General features: G+C 38.2%; 1 protein-coding gene across 1 annotated transcript; it reads right to left on the bottom strand.

The window, feature by feature from the left end:
* Positions 1–1214: 1214 nt before the first annotated feature.
* Positions 1215–2183, bottom strand: LOC101580341 (olfactory receptor 7G1-like). The gene has a single exon (XM_004633047.3). It carries the CDS (start codon positions 2175–2177, stop codon positions 1215–1217), a length of 963 nt encoding a protein of 320 aa, XP_004633104.1. The 5' UTR covers positions 2178–2183.
* Positions 2184–23619: the final 21436 nt, after the last annotated feature.

Here is a 23619-nt window from a genome sequence, read left to right as displayed (position 1 = left end):
ATGATATGGGCATAAAATCCAATACGTAATAGCACAAAGGTTCCTTTTCATGAGATAACAGACATTAATAGCATAACTGACTTGTATTTTTCCCCTTTTCCCTACTGCCTTTGTTGTGAGAAACTTAAAAAGTAAATGAGTTTAACATATACAATAGATACTGTGAAATGAGAAGAAATTGTTCAAAAGGAAAACACTAGGATAGGTGAAAGGGGAAGAGCTTGGTGTTTTTCAAACAGAGCTTTTGTCATATTTATGAATATTTAGAAAACAATTTCCATTAGTTTTGTATGATGGTGTTATTCTTACTGTAGATAAAGCAATAGATATTGCTTCTGAAGCAGTTAGTACCATTTTCTCAAAAACACATTTTTTGAAACAATACAACATGCCCCATACTCTAGGACATCGTCAAAAAGACCTTGGCCTCAGTAGAAGCTACAGTGTTTTGAGATCATTGTGTAGACTTGAACTCAGTCAAGAAACAATTTCAGTTAAACAGAAAAAACAATATCTTCATATCAAACACTAATATTTCAATAATATTTAATATTTTCAATAAAAATGGTCAGTGGTTGCACCACAAACAAGGTTAAGAAGGGGCCATGTTATCCAGGGCTTAGTGAAACACTGCTCAATAACAACTTGTGTTTGTGAAATCATAATAATGGACAATTGCACCACTTATGAGCCAAGAGCATTAGTGTAAACGCAAAAATTCAAACTCACAAATATCTCAACACCTCAAGAAGTTGATACTATGTAAGTATGAATTGAGTAAATGGTAAATCTGAGTAAGGGAGATGTTAGTACGACCTCTGAAGCACACATTGGCCATGGGTAAAAATCAGGGATTATTTAAACATGCATAGAAGTGCAGTTCTATAAAACACAAAGGTCAAGTTACAGAATCATGTATGACCTCCTGTCTAATACTAGCACAATCTTCTTTATACCTAACTCTCCTCTATCCAAGTTCCCCAACAGTTCATGAAATTGTCCCACAAATAATTGCTAAAATTGAGGCCCTACTACCTGCTTTTGTTTGAAGAGGTCAGAGCAACACAATGGAGTTCAGTCCTTGTATCATTTCAAACCACACAATTGGATAAGACAAAGGTTTGCAAACAGGTAAAACATAGACATTATGTCCTAACAGTCAGGATCTCTCTCTGGTTACCTGTATTCTTGCTACACTGTCACATTCAAGAAACTCAGGCTCCAAGAAAAGGACACAATAATATAAATGGTTTCCTAGTAATGAGAAGCCTCAGAGCTGTCTTCATCTCCCTGTTCCTCCAACTGTAGATAAAGGGGTTCATCACCTGAGGAACCACAATGTACATCACTGAAGCCACCGCATTCTTAGCAGTAGAGTCAGTAACTGCAGAACTCAAGTACACACCAAAACCTGTGCTGTAGAATAGGAAAACCACAGAGAGATGAGCCCCACAGGTGGAAAAAGCCTTGTACCTTCTTCCCCCAATGGATGACATCTTTAAAATAGAGAAGACAATCTTAGTGTAAGAGAAAATAATTCCAGCAATGGGAACACCAAAAAATATGTTTCCTACTACATAGATCAGAAGAGTATTTACATAGTTATCAGAACAGGTGAACTTGATGACCTGTGCGAGTTCACAAAAGAAATGTGGGATTTTCACATTTGTGCAGAAGAGCAGCCGCAGTGCCATCAGAGTGTGGAGCAGGGCATGCCCAGTGCTGAGGAGCATGGAGAAAGCAACCAGTAGAACACAGAAGAATGGGGTCAGGATGAGCCTATACTGCAGGGGCTGGCAAATGGCCACAAAGTGGTCATAGGCCATTACAGCAAGGAGACAATTTTCCACACCTCCTAGAGTCACTGCCAAGGTCATCTGAATGAAGCAGCCTGCGTAAGTGATGCTCTGGTCCCGTGTTTGCATGTTCACCAGCATCTTGGGGATTGTGGTGGTACTAATACAGATGTCAGTGAGGGACAGGTTAGAGAGGAAGAAGTACATGGGGGTGTGTAGGTGGGGGTCAGAGCTGACAACCAAGAGAATGAGCAGGTTTCCCACAATGGTGACCAGGTACATGGCCAGGAACAAGCTGAAGATGAGGCTCTGAAGTTCTGGATCTGCTGTCAGTCCCACAAGAAGAAATTCTGAAATATCTGTATGGTTTTTGAATCTCATGTTATTAATCAATCTATGGGAAAGATAGTGTAAAAATAAAATAAGTTATTTTTGGGTGGCCAGTCATATCTCTTGAGGATGATAGAATCGAAATTATTGATGCCACTGTGGATATTTGTTATGCATCATATAGAAATGAAAACTAACGCTGTATGTCTAGCATTTACACTAGATATAATTAATATTTCTAAAGTGTTTTCACTGTGTCTTACAATAAAAAATTCCTTTTGCTTTGCATGTTAAAGTCACATAAATATTCAGGTCTTTTTCCTGATCCTTGTCTCCCCCATTTTTGTTTCTTTTTTTTTTCTAACTCCTTTTTAGAACCTATGCAATATTTCAGAATTAAAGTAAATCCTGAAATTTCAAAGCAACAGAAGACAGAAGGTTTTATTATTATTTTTGCAATTAATCCCTGCCCTGAAACCAAAAGCAATGTGAAAATGAACGTACGTATTCTATCTTGTACAGTAGAAGTCCTCCATCATTGTAGAGCCAGGTACAAGTTTCATGGAGGAAAATTTATGCTCAGATTTGGGGGATCATAGTGTTAGATGATTCTGTGATGTTACTTCTATTGTATAGCTCAATCATATTGCACTATAACATATAATGAAATAATTGTATGTTTGCCATCATTCAGAATAGTAAAAGAATAATGGACAGGCTTCTGGCAGAGTAAACTAGGAGCTGGATTCTGTCTTAAAAGCTGTCGTCAAATGTACTTTGTCATTTTCTACTCATAGACCTTATTAAGGTCTATGTGCAGCTGAGCCTTCCTGGTAATTTCAGTCCTTAATTCTCTCCATTCCACAGCACTAGCATCAGCACTTTGACTCTACCTGACATCATCAGGCATTCGATTCTCTTACAGAGAAAGAAACCTAGGTCTGTGGCATGAGAAAATCACAGCAGGGTCCTAGTTTCTGTGGAAAGCTAATGCCACTGCTCCTCAGGAGGCAGAGCCCAGTGTTGATGTAAGCCATGGCCAGTGGTTTAAAATGAAGTTGAAGCTTCAATCATTTGCCTGCTATTCATCTCTCATTGTGTGGTAACAGTTGATGGAAGATTCTGGCCCAGCCCTGGGAACTCTGTTCTGGAGCAACGATCTCTAACTTTGGCAAACCTCTTGATTTTTTTTTTCTTCAATACCGGGGATCCAACTCAGAGCCTTGCACTTTCCAGACAGGTGCTTATGCTGCTGAACTATCTCCCCAGCTCTTGATCTCTTGTCAATTAATACCTACGGCAATTTATGCTGTAGCCTATTTAATATTGAGGACATATCATGTACAAAATATGCACACTGTTTGGAAAAAGCTATTTTGTAGCTCTGGTTGTCAGAGTGTTGGTTTGCCTCTCTTGACTAATCTCTGCTAATGCTCCTCCTGGATAGTACAGATTAGTGATCTTAAATATTTATATAGTCCTCATTATTATCTTTGCAATTGTAATAGTTTATTGTTAAAATCTCCACACCTTCCACTGCTTTCAAAGTGTGTCAACTGTGTGCATTATGGGAATTGTGGCAGGTGGAGGACAGTGATGCAGGTAACATGAACAATGACTAGAAAATATCACCTTGTTACCCTAAACACATTAAACTCTCCTCAGGAAGCACAAATGATCTGTTTAGCAATAATTCAAAGAGGAGCTGTGTAACTCTATTGACACATTCTTCCCTACCCTAGGGGAACGACTTTCCTTATTGAGTTATGAAATATACAATTATGTACAATTGGAAAGGCACCAAACCTATAGCTAAATGAAATGAAGAATGAAACATAGCACCTCATATGGAAAAGACAAAAATAAAAAATCTTTTCTCCCTAGGAGAAAGAATCTAACAAAATAAAATAGTCAGGCTTCCTCTTTCTTTCTTTCTTTCTTTCTTTCTTTCTTTCTTTCTTTCTTTCTTTCTTTCTTTCTTTCTTCTTTCTTTCTTTCTTTCTTTCTTTTTCTTTCTTTCTTTCTTTCTTCTTTCTTTCTTTCTTCTTTCTTTTTTTTTGTATTTTAGAGAAGGGTCTTCAGGGTGTTCAAGGTCTCACTACTAGATCAGACTCATAGTGATCCACCTGTTTACAGCCTCCCAAGAGCTGGGATATCAGGTGTACGCCACCACGCCCAGTCTCCATTGCTGTCTCAGCACACCCTGGGGGCAGGGTGGCATGGCCGGCCTGGGGATTGAACCCCCGGCTCCTGCGCTTATTTGTAGGTGCTTTAATCTGCTGTGCTATTTGCCTGTTCCAGTTACACTTCCTAACATGAATTTAAATACAGATTTATTTTTCTCTAATGGGGAAAATAAAACCAGCTATGTCAGCAGTGGTCATTCAATGTAGGAGGAGAATACTAGGCTCTGAATTTAATCCAGCACTGAAGGGTTGCTTTTAGGATGGGGACAAATCTTCAGATGGATGTTTTTCATGTATATAATGAAAACTACCAAATGGGTGTGCTCATTAACTATGGCACAGTGATCTTATGATGGTGTGTGCTTTTTGAGAGACACACTTTATATATGTTAAAGAAATAATTTACATTCTGTAATTATGCCTCAAGAATCTCAGGGCTAAAATCTTTATGGCAGTGTTTCAAGGATGATAAATGAGTAGGGCATGATTACCCAGCATACTTATGTGTAGTGCATACACATAATCACTTCTCTGATCTTGTGTCTGTGTATGTGTGAATGTGTGTATATTTGCTCACATGTGAAAGGATATTCCACGAACAACAGCACATGACACTTTTCTCCCACCAGAAGAAAGTGATGGCTTGCAGTGATTGAGGAAACACAAAAGAAAAACAAAAAATCTCCATCATGAGGAATACTAATATCTGTGATAAAAAATGTATGTTCTGAAGTACGCTGAGTAGCTTATTCCTTTCTGCTAGTGGACAGCATGGAGGAAGCATCATCAGCCTGTCTTCCGAATGCTATCACATCTAAGTTGGAGTCTCCCAAGGAGCCCGAACAGCTATGGAAGTTCTTCATTGGAGAGCTGAGCTTTGAAACAACTGAGAGTCTGAGAAACCGTTTTGAACAATGAGGAACACTCACAGACTGTGTGGTAATTAGAGACCCAACACCAAGCATTCCAGGGGCTTTGGGTTTGCCACATATGCCACTGTGGAGGAGGTTGATGCAGCCATGAAGGCAAGGCCACACAAAGTGAACAGAAGAGTTGTGGAACCAAGGAGAGCTGTCTCAAGAGAAGATTCTCAAAGACAAGGTCTCCACTTAATGTTGAAGAAGGTCTTTGTGGGTGGCATTAAAGAAGATACTGAAGAACATCAGCTATGAGGTTATTTTGAACAATATGTAAAAATGAAGTGATTGAAATTATGACTGACCAAGGCATTGGAAAGAAGAGGGGCTTTGCTTTTGTAACCTTTGATGACCATGGTTCTGTGGGTAAGACTGTCATTTAAAAATAACACACTGTGAATGGCCACAACTGTGAAGTGAGGAAAGCCCTGTCCAAGCAGGAGATGGCTAGTGCTTCATCAAGCCAAAGAGGTTGAAGTGGTTCTGGAAATTTTGATGGTGGTCGTGGAGGTGGTTTTTGTGGCAGTGACAATTTCAGTGAGGAATCTCCAGTGGTCAAGGTGGCTTAGGTGGCAGCTGTGGCAGGGGTGTATATGGTAGCAGTGGAGATGGCTACAATGGATTTGGTAATAATGGAAGCAATTATGGAGGTGGAAGAAGGTATAATGAATTTGGCAATTACAACAGTCAATCTTCAAATTTGGACCCATGAAGGGAAGAAACTGTGGATAGAGAAGCTCTGGGCCCTGTGGTGGTGGAGGCCAGTATTTTACCAAGACATGAAATCAAGGTGGCTATGGTTGCTCCAGCAACAGCAGTAGCTATGGCAGAAGGTTTTGAACACCTCCAGGAAACAAAGCTTAGCAGGAGAGGACAGCCAGAGAAATGATTAGGAAGCTACAGGTTACAACAGATTTGTGAACTCAGCCAAGTACAGTGATGGCATGGCCTAGCTGCTACAAGGAAGACATGTTTTAGACAATACTCATGTATATGGGCAAAAAGCTCAAACACTGTATTTGTGACTAATTGCATAAGAGATTATTTTAGTTTCTGTGCTATGGAAAGTGTAAAGCATTCCAACAAAGGGTTTTAATGTAAAACTCTTTTTGGCACCCATGTTGTTGATTGCTAAATGTAATAGTTTAATCATGATGCTGAATGAATATGTCTTAAAAAAATAAAAAGAATGTATGTTCATCCCAACCTTGAGAATTTTGATTAAGTAGAAAGGAAAAATATTATGATACCAATATTCACAAAGGATCAGCATATGATATGTAACAAGAAAAATATTTTTAAATTAGCCACAATTTGCAAATGTTATGAATAACTTAATGAAATCCATCTAAAATTCTACAAGGAAAATTTTAAATTTAATGGAACCTGCACAGTTTTGTAAATCTTCCCAATACATTTTACATGCCTGATAGAAACTGCAAAAAACCTTGAAATGTCATCTAACCCTAGTCAACAATGAAAATGTTGTGCATTCACCATGCTTTCTTTAAATACTGTTTTGTAGGAAACTGTAAGGCCACAGTTGAAGATTCATTGTACATTCCCTTACACAGTTAAACTTTCCCACTTCCACAAAGGAAATATCACACTAATTTCACATACATAAATTTTCCTGATTGGTCACTATTTTATACTCTTTGTCACTATTTTATATTTGTTACTATTTTCCACTAAACAAAACCATCATATGGGAAAATTTTGCTATATGTGAACACTATTTATAACTGGCATTCTTAGGTATTCCTGTTTTGTAAAATGTTATGATGTGTATTCCTACAGACTTCATCATAATTATCAGGTTGTTCCACTAGTTTTTAAAATTTTCTTTTAAATCTTTTTGGTGCAGGGTCTCACTGCACATCTTGGATTCATAGTGATCCTCCTGTCTCAGTCTCCCCAGCACTGGCAACACAGGCACGTATCACCACGCTAGGTTTCAGTTGCTGCCAGGGCACGCCTGGGCTTCTGGGGCTGGCAAGGCATGCACCCACATCAGCGCCTCACCTGTACCTGACATCATCTGGCATTAGATTCTCTCACAGAGACTGAAACCTAGAATCGAACCCGGGTCCTTGTGCTTGCCAGGCAGGGGCTTAGCCCACCAAGCTATCTTCCCAGCCCATTTCCCCATTTTTTATGCAACAATTTACTTCTATATTCTTTAATTGGTGGATGCAATAATTACTGCCTTTTGATTATCACTTCAGGCACAGTGTGGAGCTATGTCCGAGTAACAACATAACATTCACAATGTCTTTGGAGGGAAGGAAAAAAAGAAAAAAAAAAGATGGATTTTAGTAAAGTGGTGAATTGTGTATACTTTCCATATTATGACTTCATTTAAGAGGGCCTGAAACAATATAGCATAGTAATAACTTTGGTTAACTGTGAGAGGTAGATGGGTGGTCAGATGTACATGTAGATTTAAGTTTCTTTCTTTCTTTCTTTTTTAAGGGTCTACAGGGTTTTTAGGCTCTCACTACTAGATCACACTCATAGTAATCCCTGTTGACACCCTCCCAAAAGCTGGGATTACAGGCGCACGCCACCACGCCCAGTCTCAATTGCCCTCTCAGCGTGCCCCGGGGTGGGGCAGGCCCAGGGATCCAACCTCCGGCCTCTGTGCCTGCTTGCAGGTGCCTTAATCCTCTGAGGTATTTGGCCGGCCCAATTTCTTTAATTCATGTTAGCGTGATCCTTAAAATTAAGAAGCTGCTGCTGTTCCCCTCTGACTGCACCCTCCTTACCCGGGTTCCACACAGATCATCACAGGGAGAGAACAGACAATTTTGGTATTTTTGATGAAATTATACTAATATTTAAGTAATGAAATTATTTCCAATAATAAATGAAGAGTTTGTCTCACCCGGAGGGTTCCTCTGTGGCTGGTGCTCAGTATGTCACCTGAAGGTGGAAGATGAATTGTCGCCTGTACATAGAAGACAAATTTCTGCCCACGGGAGGGGCAAACACACAGTTTGATGGACTCAGGGGGATCTGCACCAAGGAAGCCTGTCTCTTGTATAGTGCAGCTGTGATTTCTCACTGGGCGGGACTTTCACAGCCTGACTTCCACCATTGGTATTCTCCCAGGTTAATTCCCAATGCTCCTCATTAACAGACAGTAACTACAAACATTATTATCATTTTGATCCCAGTAGTACATATCCTTAAACCCCAACTCTATGGAGGAGACCAATTTAAGACAAGTGATTTTCTGACTCCTGAGGCCAGCAAAAGTGATAGAGTACATCACCAAGGTCTCTCTTATCATTTTTGCTGACCTCCACTTCAGCTACCATACCCCAGCAATTGATTGAAGTGTTGATATCAAAATACAGATATACATGTATGCTGGTGGCTCTGCGTGGAGAAGGAATGAGAGTGTTTCCAGGTACACACTGGTCTGTTCTGTAAATGTTATGGATGGAACGTTTAGTGAATGTAAAAGATCACTGTCTATTTTAAGGTAGAAATGTGAAGAATAAAAGGAACAGAAGTGTTTGAGGAGAAAAATGTGCTTCAGAGAAAAAGAAATATTTGGCAAGCAGAATTTACCACTGCAAGAACAAGGCAGTGGTGCCAGGTCAGTTGCTGGTGTCTTTTCCTGTCTCCTTTTGTAGTTGGTAAAGGCAGTTTCTCTCAATCTTATGCTAGAATATTGGCCTCACGTGCTAGGCTTGGCTTGTTTTTGAGTTAGAAGTTTCAAACCAGGTATATGGTTCAACATGATCTCATGTCAGCCTCAGGAAATTCTATTCTGTATTTGTAGGCAACAAATCTCTTCAGCTGGCAAATAGTGCCCAAATACTCCAGCCTTGTTCTTTTTTTTTATTATTTTTTTTATTTTTCAACAAATAATACACTGCATATATTCTTCTTAGTGGTTAATTGCTGTACAAGATGCGGACTTGTGATCCTATTTACAAACACCATTAGAACAAATCATTCTATTCATTAAAAGAATGTAACTACATATCTATCCCAACCACTTTGAATACACAGATACAAAATGGACATTCATCTGTATACCCCATTTTTTCTAAGTTCTGTTATTGAATATTATAGGTGTGTAAACTCAGTAAAATATTCTAAAAGAGTCCAGTAGCCCATAATAGCATTGGGTCTTCTGTTTAACTGGCAATGTCAGAAATTATTGACCTGAGTCCCCCACAGCTCAACTTAACAGCATGGCTTTATTTCTTATAATTTCGTCTTCATACTTTTCTGCTGGATGGTTAAGACCAAGGTAAAGCAGGACCTATGCAACAAGAGTTATAGCTTTTTGGCATCTGAGAAGGTCAGTGAAATGCCCTCAGGATTTGTCCTGAGATCCTGTACCTCAGATTGTAGAACCTTTATCAGTGCAGCCATGTGGATGAGTCACGGCCAATGCTTGGCCAATGTGCTCTCTGTGAAAGCCTGAGAGAGTATCTTCTCCCCATGTGACTCTCCTTAGGCCCACTCTATGTCATCGATCACTTTCCTCTTTGGCCCCATAATCTTCTTGATCAGAAAATTTGGGACACTACCGAGGTACATGACGTTACAGTACAAGTTCTCATATGTCCTGAGTCTTAATTGACCTTAGCAGGCTAGGGCCAAAATATTGGCTTTCCTTGTATCCCTCCTTTTTCTCTAATTTTGGTCTGCAAACTTAGGTTGTTAACCATCCAGAAGAAAAGCTTATTGTTATTATCAAACGATTTGGGCTATCAATCTTAACCTCACTATCTCACTGCATTTCAAACATCTTAGGCATAATAAGGAACAGGTATTTTTCATCAAGTATTGATATGTTGAACTTTAAGTCCCTACAGAATATGATAAAAAATCCAGCCTTGTTCTGAAGGGTAATTTAGAAAGACATAATGTAGCCCAGAATTCCAAGAACAACCATAGAAAGAAGACAGCAGGAAGTACAAGCAATTAAGCAGAGGAAAGACAGCACCCACAATAGGGACATAACATAAGAAGGATAGACCAGCACATATCAGTTATAACTGTCAATGTAAATGGTCTCAATTCACCAATCAAAGAAACAAACTAACAGAATGGATCAAGAAGCAAGATCCAACAGCATGCTGTACAAGAAATACACTTAACTCAAACAAACAAAAAAAAAAACTTCATGGACTGAAACTCAAAGATGAAAAACAATATTCCACATGACAGGAACCCAGAAAGAAAGTAAGGATAGCTTCTGTATTTGCAGATAAAGTGAACTTCACTCCAAGATTGATCAAAAGAGACACAGAAGGTCACTATATACTTAAGGTCATATTCCAAACAGAAGAGATAACACTCACAAAGATATATTCATCAAATGTGGATATACCTGACTCTATAAAATGAATATTAATGAATATTAAAAATCAAATAAGTACTAACACAGTTGTAATGGGGGAACCTCAACACCACACTATCACCAACAGACAGAACAACTAGACAAAAAATCAACAAAAATATCAGAACTGAGCCAAACTTTTGAACAAATGGACTTAATAGATCTCTATAGAATGTTCCAGTCCACAGCATCAGAATGCACATTCTTCTAAGCTGCACACAGGACATTCTCCAAAACAGACCATTTTTCTTATAAGAACTAAAGGAATTTTCTCAGAAGAAGCTCAAAATCAAAGATATCTCAGTAAAACCCCAAATCATTGACATAACCAAATGCTAAGAATTACATAATTAATGAAGCTGAGTAAGGGAGAGGTACATACAACCTCTGAAGCACACATTTATCTGGGGAAAGTCTCAGGGTTGCTTAAACATATATGTGAGTTCAATTCTAAAGATAGTATGGGGTGAAACACACATAGCTAAAGCTAGGGAATCAGGCAAGAATTTGTCTCTGGATATTAACACAGCTTTTCTCATACCTAACCCTGATCTCTCCAAAATTTTAGTATTTCTTCTTCTGAAGTTGTCCCACAAATAACTGGAAAAACTGAGACTGCAAATCACATTTCTTTTCTAAGAGTATAGAGCGACTCAACAAAGTTTAGTGACTGAACTCATTTGTCAAATATCATATTAATTGGATATGTCAAAAAGAAGTTTAAATACAAATCAAAACATACTCACACATCATATTAGGTGGGCAGTTTTTGACATAAATATCAATCTCTCTTCCTATCTGTATTTTTTCTTTTCTTTTATCTTTTTAGGGAAGGGTCTACAGGATGTTCAAGGTCTCACTACTAGATCAGACTCATAGTGATCTGCCCGTTTACAGCCTCCCAAGAGGCTGGGATTATAGGTGTGCACCACCACACCCAGTCTGAATTACAGTCTCAGTGTGCCTCAGGGGTAGGGGCCAGCACAGCAGGCCCGGGGATCGAACCCCAGGCCCCTGTGCCTACTTCCAGGCACTTTAATCTGCTGAGCTATTTAACCAGCCCTCGTATTTTTTTTTCATGTTATCATAGTCTAGAAATCCATGTGCAAAGACAAGGACAGAAGAATATAAAGGGCTTCCCAGTAAAGAGAAGCCTCAGAAATGTCTTCACTCTTTCATTCTTAAAACTATAAATAAAATGATTCACAAACTACCACACAATCATGGAAGCCTTTGTGTGGAAATCTTTTATTTATTTGTTTGTTTGTTTGTTTGTTTGTTTGTTTGGTAAAGGGTATCACTATGCAGTTTATACTCCTAGTGATACTCTTGTCTCAGCCTCCTCAGCGCTGGGATACCCCCCATTCTGGAGCCTGCAAGGTGTTTCTGGGGTTCAGGAGCTGGCGCGGCATGCAATACTGGAGATCAAAACCACATTCTTGTGCATGCCAGGTAGGCCCTTAGATGGCTGAGCTATCACCCCAGTCCAACCTTCTGCGTTCTTAGTGAAAGTTACTAAATGCAAAACTCATATATACTTCAAAACTGGTTCCACTGAATAAACAAACAACAAAAAGTTGAGATCTACAAATGGGAAAAGCTTCATACCTTCCCCAACCTGACTACATTCACAAAATAAAGAAAATAAGTTTAGTATAAGAAAAAATAATTCCAGCAATAGGAACAGTAAAAGACAGGTTTCCTTCTGAATATATCAGAAAAGTATTAATACAGGTCCCGGGACAGGCCAGCTGGATGACCTGAGCATGTTCACAGAGGAAATGTGGGATTTCTAGGTTTGTGAAGAAGACAGTGATTGTACCATCAGAGGATGGAGCAGAATATGCACGGTGCTAATCACCATGGAGTAGAACTAGCAGGACATAAAGGTAGGCGTCACGATGACTGTCTACCTCAAAGGGTGACAAACAGCCACAGAGCTGCCACAAGCCAGACTGCAAGGAGACAATATTTTTAACCCCCAAAACTTAAGACAAAGCTAATTTAAGCAAGGCATTTGGTGTAGGTGATGATCTGAGCCTGGTTTGGGATGTTTACCTGCATCTTTGGGATCCATCCTGGTCGTGCTTATGCAAATGCAAATGAAGGACAGGTTGGAGAGGAAGAAGTACCTGGGGGTGTGGAGGTGGGGGAGTCAGAGCTGATGGCCAGGATGAGGAGCAGGTTCCCCAGGATGGTGACCAGGGACAGGGACAGGAATAGGTTGAAGATGAGGGGATTCCATGATGGAGCATCTCTCTGCTCAAGAAGAAGGAATTCTAAACCTGCTGTTTCATTTTTGAATTTCATGTTATTATTAAATCTATGAAGGAAAAATGTTAAGATGAAATAAAATAGAGGGCCAGACAAATAGCTCAGCAGATTAAAGCACCTGCAAGTAGGCACAGGGGCCGGGGATTTGATCCCCGGGCCTGCTGTGCCAGCCCCACCCCTGGGGTGAGCTGAGACAGCAACTGAGACTGGGCATGGTGGTGCACACTTGTAACCCCAGCTCTTGGGATTCTGTAAACAGATGGATCGATATGAGTCCGATCTAGTAGTGAGCATCCTGTAGACCCTTCCCTAAAAACTACAAAAAAAAAAAAAAAAGATGAAATAAAATAAATAGTTTCTTGATGAATAGTGTTATCTCTTGGTGGTGATAGAAGTGGAAATTTTGGTACCACTATAGATCATTGTTACACACCATCTGGAAATAAGCACCTTAGGTCTACATTGAGCCCTCACTGTAGCTGAATTTAATATGCCTGTAGTGTGCATGACATTACCTGAAAAGAAAGAACAACTTTTGATTCACACTGTAAACCATGTGACTATTCAAATCCTTTTTCTCCTCCCTCTCTTCTTGCTTTTGTTTCTTTCTCCTCTCTTAAAATTTCTACTTTCTCTGTTGCATACCTTTTCAGAATTGTGGCAAATTCTTGGATTTCAGTAAAGTATGACATGAACTTTTCTGATTAGTCTATGTGGTGAATCAAAAAACATGAGAATGAAATTATCACATTTATCTTTCAGAGTAGTAGCTGTCAATCATTTTGGTACCAGGGACCAGGTTCATAGAAGATAAATTTATGGGACAGGTTATGTTGGGTTGATTTAAATGTGTTCATTATATTCAACAATGTATTTTATTACTATTGCATTATAATAAATAATGAAACAATTATTTAACTTCTTATAATGCAGAAACACATACATAAAATACTCTTATGAACATTAAAATATGGCTTATATTCTAATTTAAAACCCACTCACAGATGCAAGTTAATTGTCATATGCTACTTCCTTATAGGATTTTTATTTGACTCTACAACAATGGACTATTGAGCCAGCTAGATAGTTCAGTGGACTAACGTGTCTGCTTAGGCAGGGTGCAGCAGCCAGGGTTCAATCTCTGGTGTGCTGTGCCAGTCCCCTCCCCTGGGGCACACTGAGACTGAGATTGAGACTGGGCATGGTAGTGCGCACCTGTAATCCCAGTGCTTGGGAGACTAAAAACAGGAGAATCAATATGAATCTGATTTGTGTAGTCAGACCCTGTAGATCCTGTGCTAAATACATTTTTCAAAAATGGACTTATTATGGTCCATGTGAAACCAAACATCTCTACATGTTTTCATTCCTATTTGTACCTGTTCCTTACAGCTACCGCCACCACCTAAGCTCCACCTCAGATCATCAGGCATTAGCTTCTCTTAAGGAGCATGAATCCTAGATCTTTCACCAGCATGCTTCATACTAGGATTCCCATTCCTATGAGAATCTAATGCTGCTGCAGCTCTGATGGGCAACAAAGTTCAAGCAGTGATCTAAGCCATGGTTCATGGCTGTAAATACAGTTGCAGCTTTGATCTGCTGCCTGCTGCTCATCTGCTGCTGTGTGGCCTGATTCCTGACAGCCCATGGCTCAGGACTGGGGAACCGTGTTCTGAAGCAATGGTCTTCGTGTTGGCCTCAGCCTCCCCTGAGTGCCTTGTCAATATATGGATGAGACAGTTTAAGTCTTCGCTCCACAGAACAGGAACACATGCCATGGACAAAAATAGACACACACTTTGGCAAATGCTAAATAAAAGCTTAGGTTTTGAGACTGCTAAGTTGTCTCTTCTGACCAAACTTCTACCACCCTGAGATACTGCAGTTAATGCTCTTAAATGTCTATGTAGTTGTGTAGGTCTTCTGCTTTATAATTGCAGTAGTTTTCTCTTGAAATAAATCCCCATGGGGCCAGGGAGATAGCTTGGCTGTCTAAGCTCCTGCCTAGCAAGCGCAATGACCCGGCTTCAATCTCTGTTAATGCATACTGTGCCCAGCCACTGAAACTGGTCATAATGGTGCACATCTGTAAGCCCAGCATGGGGGGGGGGGGTGAGACAGGAGGATTGCTATGAGTCCGAACTGCATAGTGATACCCTGTACCAAATAAATAAATAAATAAATAAAAGGATTTTTTTAAAGAAAGGACTCCCCACATTTTCTTTTGCTTTCAAAAGCTGTCATCTGTATGTGTCAAATGAATTATAGCATGTGGAACACAGCCCTGCAGATGTACATGAGCAACAATTAGCAAATATTGCCCTTACAGTTGACGTTCCTAAAATCCTCCCTTGGAAGCACAAGCTACCTGCTTTATCAATTAATCCTCCGAGAACCCAGCTAACTACTTTGGCAATATTCTGTTCCATCCTATGGGAAATACTTCTCTTAGTGAGTTAGCAAACACATCATTACATAAAACTAAAAAGCCAACAAACTCACAGCTAAGTGAAAGAATGAGATGCAGAAGTGTCAATGAGTAAAGATAGAATTTAAAACAACTTTCATTTTTCTTTAAGATAAAGACTTAGAAAATAATGCAAACATATTCAGGCATCCTAATAGGAATGTCCCTTGTAAGCATTGCTTTCTTTCTCCTGGGAAAAAAAGCTGCAACATTAGCAATGATCATTTCGTTTAAAATAACATTCACAGGCTCAGAATTTAACCCCTCCTGCAGTAGTTACATTTCTGCTGGTCTATGAAAAGAAGCAATTAATGCTTGATTTGTTTTGGCTCCTTTTTTCAACTGTTTATACATTTACTCTTCTTAATTTCTTTTACATTTGTTTTATTTTTTCTTTCTTATTCCAATTTTACATGCATCTACCTGGTAATATGAATAATTGGTTGGAAAACAACACTATGTATTACAACAAATACTGTGAAATTGAGACTGCTTTGTTACATGAAATTGTATCACTTGTATTTTTTCTGTTTTAATTCTAATTTGTACTCCCTTTAAAAATAAATAATTGAAAAATAATGAAAAACAAGGAGACAGTGGACATGTGAGACCCACATGTGGAAAAGACAATATACATTCCTCCTAATGATAACATTCTCAAGGCAGAGGATACAATTTAAATATAAGAGAAAATGATTCCAGAGAGAAGAAAAGCACCAAATGTGCAAGCTGAAACATGTATCAACATGGTATTGAGGCCAAGGAGATGGCTCAGTAGAATAAGAGCTTCCTTGGCAAGCACAAGGGCCTGAGTTCAATCCCCAGTTCCTTAAAAAAAATGGTATCGATAAAGCATCAGAACAGGTGAGCTTGAGCTCAGCAAGTTCACAGAAATGAGGGATGTCCAAGTCTGTGTAGGAGGACAGCTACAAGCCCACCAGACTCTAGGGTAGGGTATCCACAAAGCTAATGGACAAGAACTGTAAAAGCAGCAGTATAGAGCAGTGATTTATGATGATCATGTACCTTAATGGAAGATGGTCACATAGCAGTCATAGAATATTGTTACAAGGAGACAATTCTCCAAGCCACTAAATAACAACATAAAACAAGCTTGGGAGAAGTATCCTGTGTAAGTGTTGATCTGATTCCATCATTTGGCATTCACTAACATCTTTGGGATCATGCTAGTGATGAAACATATATCAGTGAAAAGAAGACTCCATGAGTAGAGGTACATGAGGATGTGGAGATAGGAGTCAGGATGATGGGCAGGTTTCCCAGGATAATAACAAGACACATGGACAACAGCAGGCTGAAGATAAGGGCTTCAGTTCTAAATCATCTGTCAGTCCTAAAAGAAATTTTGAAACAACTATTTGGCTTCTATTTTTCATGATGTGGATGGATCTAGTGGAAAAGAACTGGTGAGAGAAAAACTTATCTAGACCAACAGCAACAGTGAAACATAGGAATGTGCTAGAAACCCTCCTCAGGAGCCATCCTGCTTGATCTTTGGGATCTAGCCCTGAAAACTGTGAGAAAATAATTTTTTATTAAGCATTCTACTCTCAGTCATTTATGCTAGTTCTAATAACTAAAATACAAAGTTCCATGCACAATACCAATATGACAATATAAGGAAAAGGCACAAAGTTTTATAGCAGTAATTATGTTAGAGAAGCAAAAACTTTCTGTCCTAAAGGAGGTGGGATATTTTCTTGTGCAGAAAGGAAAGGTAGAATGAGACCTGGGTGCTTATTTGTTCACACATATGTGACATTGTGTCAAGCAAATGGTAGAGAAGAGAGGCATGAGGACCATGTTTCTCATCACCATGTGCTATGCTTTCCTCTTGTTTCCATCAGAATAAAATTCTTATAAAATACTCACCCTGGGGCTTCACATTTCCTGCTTGGGTTCAAGGAAAACAAGGTTGAACATTTCACCTGGGCACTGAAGAAGGAGGATGTGTGCTCAGGAAATGGGAATGAACACGCTAAAGTTGAATAGTGGCATGGATTTGAGGTATGCTCCATATCATAGAACAATGTGAATCATAATTGAAGTTAGGGGCAGAGACTTCACTAGTCATTGTTTAGAGAAATTTCCATGTGATAAATCAGTCCAAAGTACTTTGATGCACCTCAGAAAAGTACTGGAGGCCAAGAAATGGGAAAGGTGAACACAGAGGTCCTCTTTAGGGTATTTATCTTTTATGAGAGAGCAGAATGAGGATGAGATTCACAGAGACACCTTTTATTTTCAGAAATAACCTCATATACTTTGGATGTAACTGGAATGATCCAATCTTATTAGAAATCATGATTTGGAAAATTGATGAGGAAAACTCTAGTGCTCTATCCCGGAGTTAAATGGAGCAAATCACTAGTAGGAGTGTTGGTTTGACTCAGAGCACATGAAATTGAGCATATTTCTCTCAAGAAAATATGGTATGTAAATTTTCTTGCCAACAAAAATAATCCATTTATTTTTTTATTGAGAAACAAATATAAATGAGACAGTTTCAAAGCTGATTAATAGGACATTTTTAATAATTAATACATTGTACATTGTTATCTTCTTGGTGGTTATCCATAGTACAAGAAGCAGACAAGATATCCTGTCCAAACACTATTACTACAAATTTTTCTTTTCATTTAATTAAGTGAAAGTAGCTGTACATCTATCCTAACCATTCTGTATATACAAATACAAAATGGTCCTTCTTTTGTATTCCCTTTGTTTTGTTTAGTCCTGTTAGAGATGGGTATTCTATTGGCATCTAAATATTGTAGATGCTTGAATTCATCAAAACAATCCAACACAGTCCAGCATTCCACAATAGTAGTGGGTTATCCACAGAAGTTGTTGACTAGAGCCTTTTACAGCTCAGCATATTAATATGGCTTTACTTTATATACCTCATTTTTATACTTTTCTGCTGGATGGTTAAGACCAAGATAAAGTAAAAATAATTTAAAGTCATCAATAGCCTAACTTTTAAAAGAATGTCACCACACACTGTTTGGACAGAGAGAATTTCTCTCAAGCATTTGGAGAGATGGTTTCATGATTCAAGGACAACTTCAGAAAATTTGATAAGGCATCTGGTCTATGTCATTTCCAAAAGCCAGCCCAACATAAGTGCCAAATGTAAACAAATTTAGTATATGCAAAGGAGATCCCTAGCAGAATACCAAAAATAGAAATTCAACAAGGAATACATAAGTATAGTGTATTTGAAGAACTTTGGTTTTACCAAAATGTACAATAAGTGTCTTGTCTCTTCATAATCCCATCCCTCTGTTACATCAGAATATTCTCAGAGGCCATCATGTCATCAAAGCATCTCATCTCTCTATAATTATAATACTTTAACATAATCTCAGGCTAGTTCCAAATGATATAATTCATAGCATTTCTAATTACCTGAGGGATAAAGCGAGCTGCAACCCTATCCTGAACAGTACTTTGTGATCTACCAGGAAGGTATGGAGACAGAGATACACCTTTAAAATTATCCACAGTTGTAGTGAGTGAGCCAGGTCTTGAGAGTGCATAAGTTTAGTCTTTGGTGATGTGATGAGGAGGGCAAATATCCTTAATTTCGGTGAACCTGTTCTACTGAGAAATCCAAGAAGGGATGCAAGAAGCAAAAAGGCTGCAATGTTTGCCAGCAGTACTTCCACAGCTGGGGTGAGAATTCCATCCTTCCTGACAGGAGGTACAGTTTCACATCTCGACATCCATTACGTTTATCTTTTTTTGTGTATTGTTGATTGTTCCTCTCATGGATGAATGCTCCGTGGACAAAAATTTCCATCATCTTTGAAGAGCTTTATTACTGACATAATTAGGGCATGGTAATAGTATACTTTATTCTACTTTTTAAAATGAATATACAAATATGTGTGGGCATGCATGCATAAATGTGTATAGGATTTAGGTAATTTGTAAAGCAGAAAACATTGCTGTATATTTTGTCAATAAATGGAGGAAATATTTGAAAACAATAGCACTCTTACATGATAATAAAAAATAAAAGTGAAAAATTGAAGAAAATGCCTAAATTAGTTTATGGCATATTAAAAATAAAGTCACGGGAAACAATTGAAAGAACTAACAACTGTTACCTGCTCTTTCTGAGAAGTATTTACACATCAAAAGAAATTACAAACAAAGTGAAAAGGCAATGCAAAAATTTGGAAAAAATCATGACAAATAAGTACTCAGACAAAGATCTGCTCTCTAAAATTTATAAAGAACTAAAAAACACTAGGGCCCCAAAATTTAAAGACCCAATCCAGAAATGGGCATCCGAGATGAACACATGCTTCTCAGAGGACAAAATTAAAGAAGCAAATAAATATATGGAAAAAATGCGCCACATCACTAGCCATCCGTGAAATGCAAATTAAAACAACATTGAGATACCATCGCACACCAGAAAGAATGGCTATCATAACGAAATCACCCAACAACAAATGTTGGAGAGGATGTGGGGAAAAAGGAAACCTCTCCACTGCTGGTGGGAATGTAGACTGGTGCAATTGTTATGGAAATCAGTATGGAGACTCCTTAGAAAAGATGGACTGGAAATCCCATTTAAACCAGCTATTCCTTACTGGGAATTTTCCCAGAGGATCAGAAAACATCATATCATAGAGATACATGTGTGCCTATGTTTATAGCAACAGAATTTGTGATAGCCAAATCTTGGAAACAAACCAAGGTGCCCATCACCTGAGGAATGGTTGGAAATAATGTGGTATTTTTACACAATGGAGTATTATTCAGCTATTAAGAATGATAAACTGCAAGCCTTTATATTGAAGTGGATGCCACTTGAACATATACTCATAAGTGAAATAAATCAGACACACATGTGTAAATATCATATAGTTTCCCTAGTTTAGAAACTCAAAAGAGAAAATACAAATAGAAAGGTATAATACAAGTAAAAGGAAAGCAGGATCTCAAGGACTAACTAATCAAGAGAGGGAAAAGAGAAGAGCTAGGAAACATGACAATGTCGAGCCATACAGTTATATGTAGAAGATGGGCAAGGCAATGATCCTGAGAATCTCCAGAAGGTCTTTTTAATCTAGCAGTTAATTAGAAAGATTCTCACCCTGACTAACTATATATACTCATACCTGTGAACTAAGCAAGTACACTGCAGATGGTAATCTATAATAGTAGTTTCAAGCTTGGAGTACCTGTCATTCTGGTCTTCTGAATATGGGCTGCTTGCCATGACATGCCAGTTGCTGCTATGATGTCTCTCAGGTAGATGGTTGTTCAAAAAGAATGGGATGGTGAATGAAAGCAAGAGACAGGAAAAGGAATATTGTAGGACTGCCCTGCTTCAAAGTTGTATATGGTGAGATTTTTGGACTTATGTGTAAACATAAGGAGTATATAATTCTTTATGCCTATTTTTAAAATATATTCTAATTTTTAAATGTTTTTTATCATATTCTGTAGGGACTTAAAGTTCAACATATCGATACTTGAGGAAAAATACCTGTTCCATATTATGCCTAAGATGTTTGATATGCAGACAGATAGTGAGGTTAAACTTAACAGCCTAAGTTGTATGGTAATAGCAATAAGCTTGTCTTCTGGATGGTTAACAACCTAGGTTTGCAGACCAAAATTAGATGAAAAGGAAGGCTGCAAGGAAAGCCAACATTTTGGCCCTAGCCTTCTAAGGTCAATTAAGACTCAGGACATATGAGAACTTTTACTGTAATGTCATGTAACTCAGTAATGTCCCAAATTTTCTGATCAAGGAGATTATGGAGCCAAAGAGGAAAGTGATTGATGATGTAGAGTCTACCTAAGGAGAGTCACATGGAGAGAAAACATTCTCTCAGGCTTTCACAGAGAGCACATTGGCCAAGCATTGGCCGTGACTCATCCACATGGCAGACACTGACAAAGGTTCTACAATCTAAGGTACAGAATCTCAGGATAAATCCTGAGGGGATTTCACTGACCGTATCAGACCCAAAAGCTACAACTCTTGTTGCATAGGTCCTGCTTTACCTTGGTCTTAACCATCCAGCAGAAAAGTATAAAAACGAAATATAAGAAGTAAAGCCATGCAGTTATGTTGAGCTGTAGGGGACTCAGGTCAACAATTTCTGACATTGCCAGTCAAGCAGAAGACCTAATACTACTATGGGCTAGTGGAACTTTTTAGAATATTTTGCTGAGTTTCCATACCTATAATATTCAAATAACAGAACTTAACAAAAACGGGTATACAGATGTATGTCCATTTTGTATGTGTGTATTCAAAGAGCTTAGGATACATATATAGTTACATTCTCTTAATGAATAGAGTGATTTGTTCTAATGGTGTTTGTAAATAGGATATCATGTCCGCATCTTGTACAGCAATTAACCACTGGGAAGAATGTACGCAATGTGTTAATTATTGAAACTGTCCTAGCAATTTGATTTGAAACTCTCTCATTGCTATTTGTTTATCAATAAAATTATGGAAAAAAATAAAAATAAAAGACAAAAAAATTACATAGGTTCATGAGTTTAGAAAATGGTTAAGAACACTAAAAGTGTTTTTAGAAGTGTGAGAAAGGTTTACAAGAGTGTGGGAAGGATTAATAAAGCCTTTAAAAATACATAAATACTAAAATAAAATAAAAATAAAGTCAAAGAAATATTTAATGGTTAAATATTCAATGCATCTTCTTTGAAATCAAGAACATACAACAAAAGCAACTATCATCATTACATACACTACAGAGGGTAGTGTTGTGCTATATGGAAGAAATGAATGTATCAAGATATATAATTAGTACACTTATATATAAATGTTAAACAGTTCACAGAGTCTCTGTTAGAAAACAAAAGAATAGGACAAAGTTGATGGTTAACTAGAAATATAACTTCTACATTATCCAGCCTTTCTACCACTGTGGATACATCCAAAGGAGAGAAAACCATTATATCAAACAAACATCTGCACTGCTACCTTTACTGAAGCATGATTTATAATGGCCAGAATATAGAATCAATGAAGGCAATCATGGGCTGCAGTATAAAGAAAGAAAATTTGGTTTATATGCATTATTAAAATTATTAATAAAAAAGTTATATTTCTTGTTATATAGGTCTTGCTTTATCCAGGACTTAAGCATCCAGCAGGAAAGTTTAAAGGTGAGCTATAAAAAGTAAAACCATATTAATATACTGAGCTGTAAAAAGCTCAAGTCAACAACTTCTGACATTTCCAGTCTTATGGATAAACCACTACTATTACAGACTTCTGGACTGTATTGGAATGTTTTGCTGAATTCACACAGCTACAATATTTAAATGGCTATGGAATACCCTTCTATGACAAAACTAAACAAAAAAGGGGGATATAAATGAAGGACCATTTTCTATTTATATATTCAAAATAGTTAGGATAGATATACAGCTACTTTCTCTTAATTCAATGAGAAGAAAGATTTGTACTAATAGTTTTTGGACAGGATGTCTGCATCTTGCACTACGAAGACAACAATATGCAATGTATTCATTATTGAAACTGTCCTACAAAAAAAAAAAAAAAAAGAAAGAAACTATCCTACAAATTGGTTTTGAAACTATCTCATTGCTATTTGTTTCTCAATAAAATTATTTTTTTAAAAAAGGGGGGCCATCCAAATAGCTCAGCGGTTTAAAGAAACTGCAAGCAGGCTCAGGGGCAGGAGGTTGGGTCCTCAGGCTTGCCCTTCTGGCCCCTCCCCCACGGTGCCCTGAGATGGCGATTGAGGCTGGGCTTTTTGGCGAGCACCTGTAATCCCAGCAATTGGGATGCTGTAAACAGGAGAATCACTGCAAGTCCGATTTACCAGTGTGACCCTGAACACCCTTTAGACCCTCCTCTAAAATATAGAAAAAAGAAAAAGAAAAGAAATGTATACCAATGCTACATGTCAACCATAGAGTATTTTGAGTTGCAACTTGGAAAGATTATCTCTGTATTAAGAAGAAATCAAAAGTAGTCAGTTTTATGAATCTTCTTATGTCAAACCTATTAATCTGTACTGACAGATTTTCCAACTTTTAAGACTCAGAAAAAGGTGTTGGTGGTGAAATCAGGATGTGACCTGTTTTGATTCAACATCAAGGAGAAACACTTTTAGATATATAAAGGGCATGACTTCTAAATCATGCTTTCTGCCCAGTACTAGCCCAGGTCCGGTGAGTGTGTGGAGAGCTTCCTGCTACCCTGCGCCAGCGGGACCAGTCCCAG

Source organism: Octodon degus, unplaced genomic scaffold (genome assembly GCF_000260255.1).
Source record: "Octodon degus isolate 3935 unplaced genomic scaffold, OctDeg1.0 scaffold00050, whole genome shotgun sequence".
Taxonomy (NCBI): domain Eukaryota; kingdom Metazoa; phylum Chordata; class Mammalia; order Rodentia; family Octodontidae; genus Octodon; species Octodon degus.
Note: the sequence above shows the minus strand (reverse complement) of the source record. Positions and strands in the feature narration are given on the sequence as shown.

Bases quoted from the DNA above. Each gene is read 5' to 3' on its own strand.
- LOC101580341 (XM_004633047.3), bottom strand. From the start codon at position 2,177: ATGAGATTCAAAAACCATACAGATATTTCAGAATTTCTTCTTGTGGGA.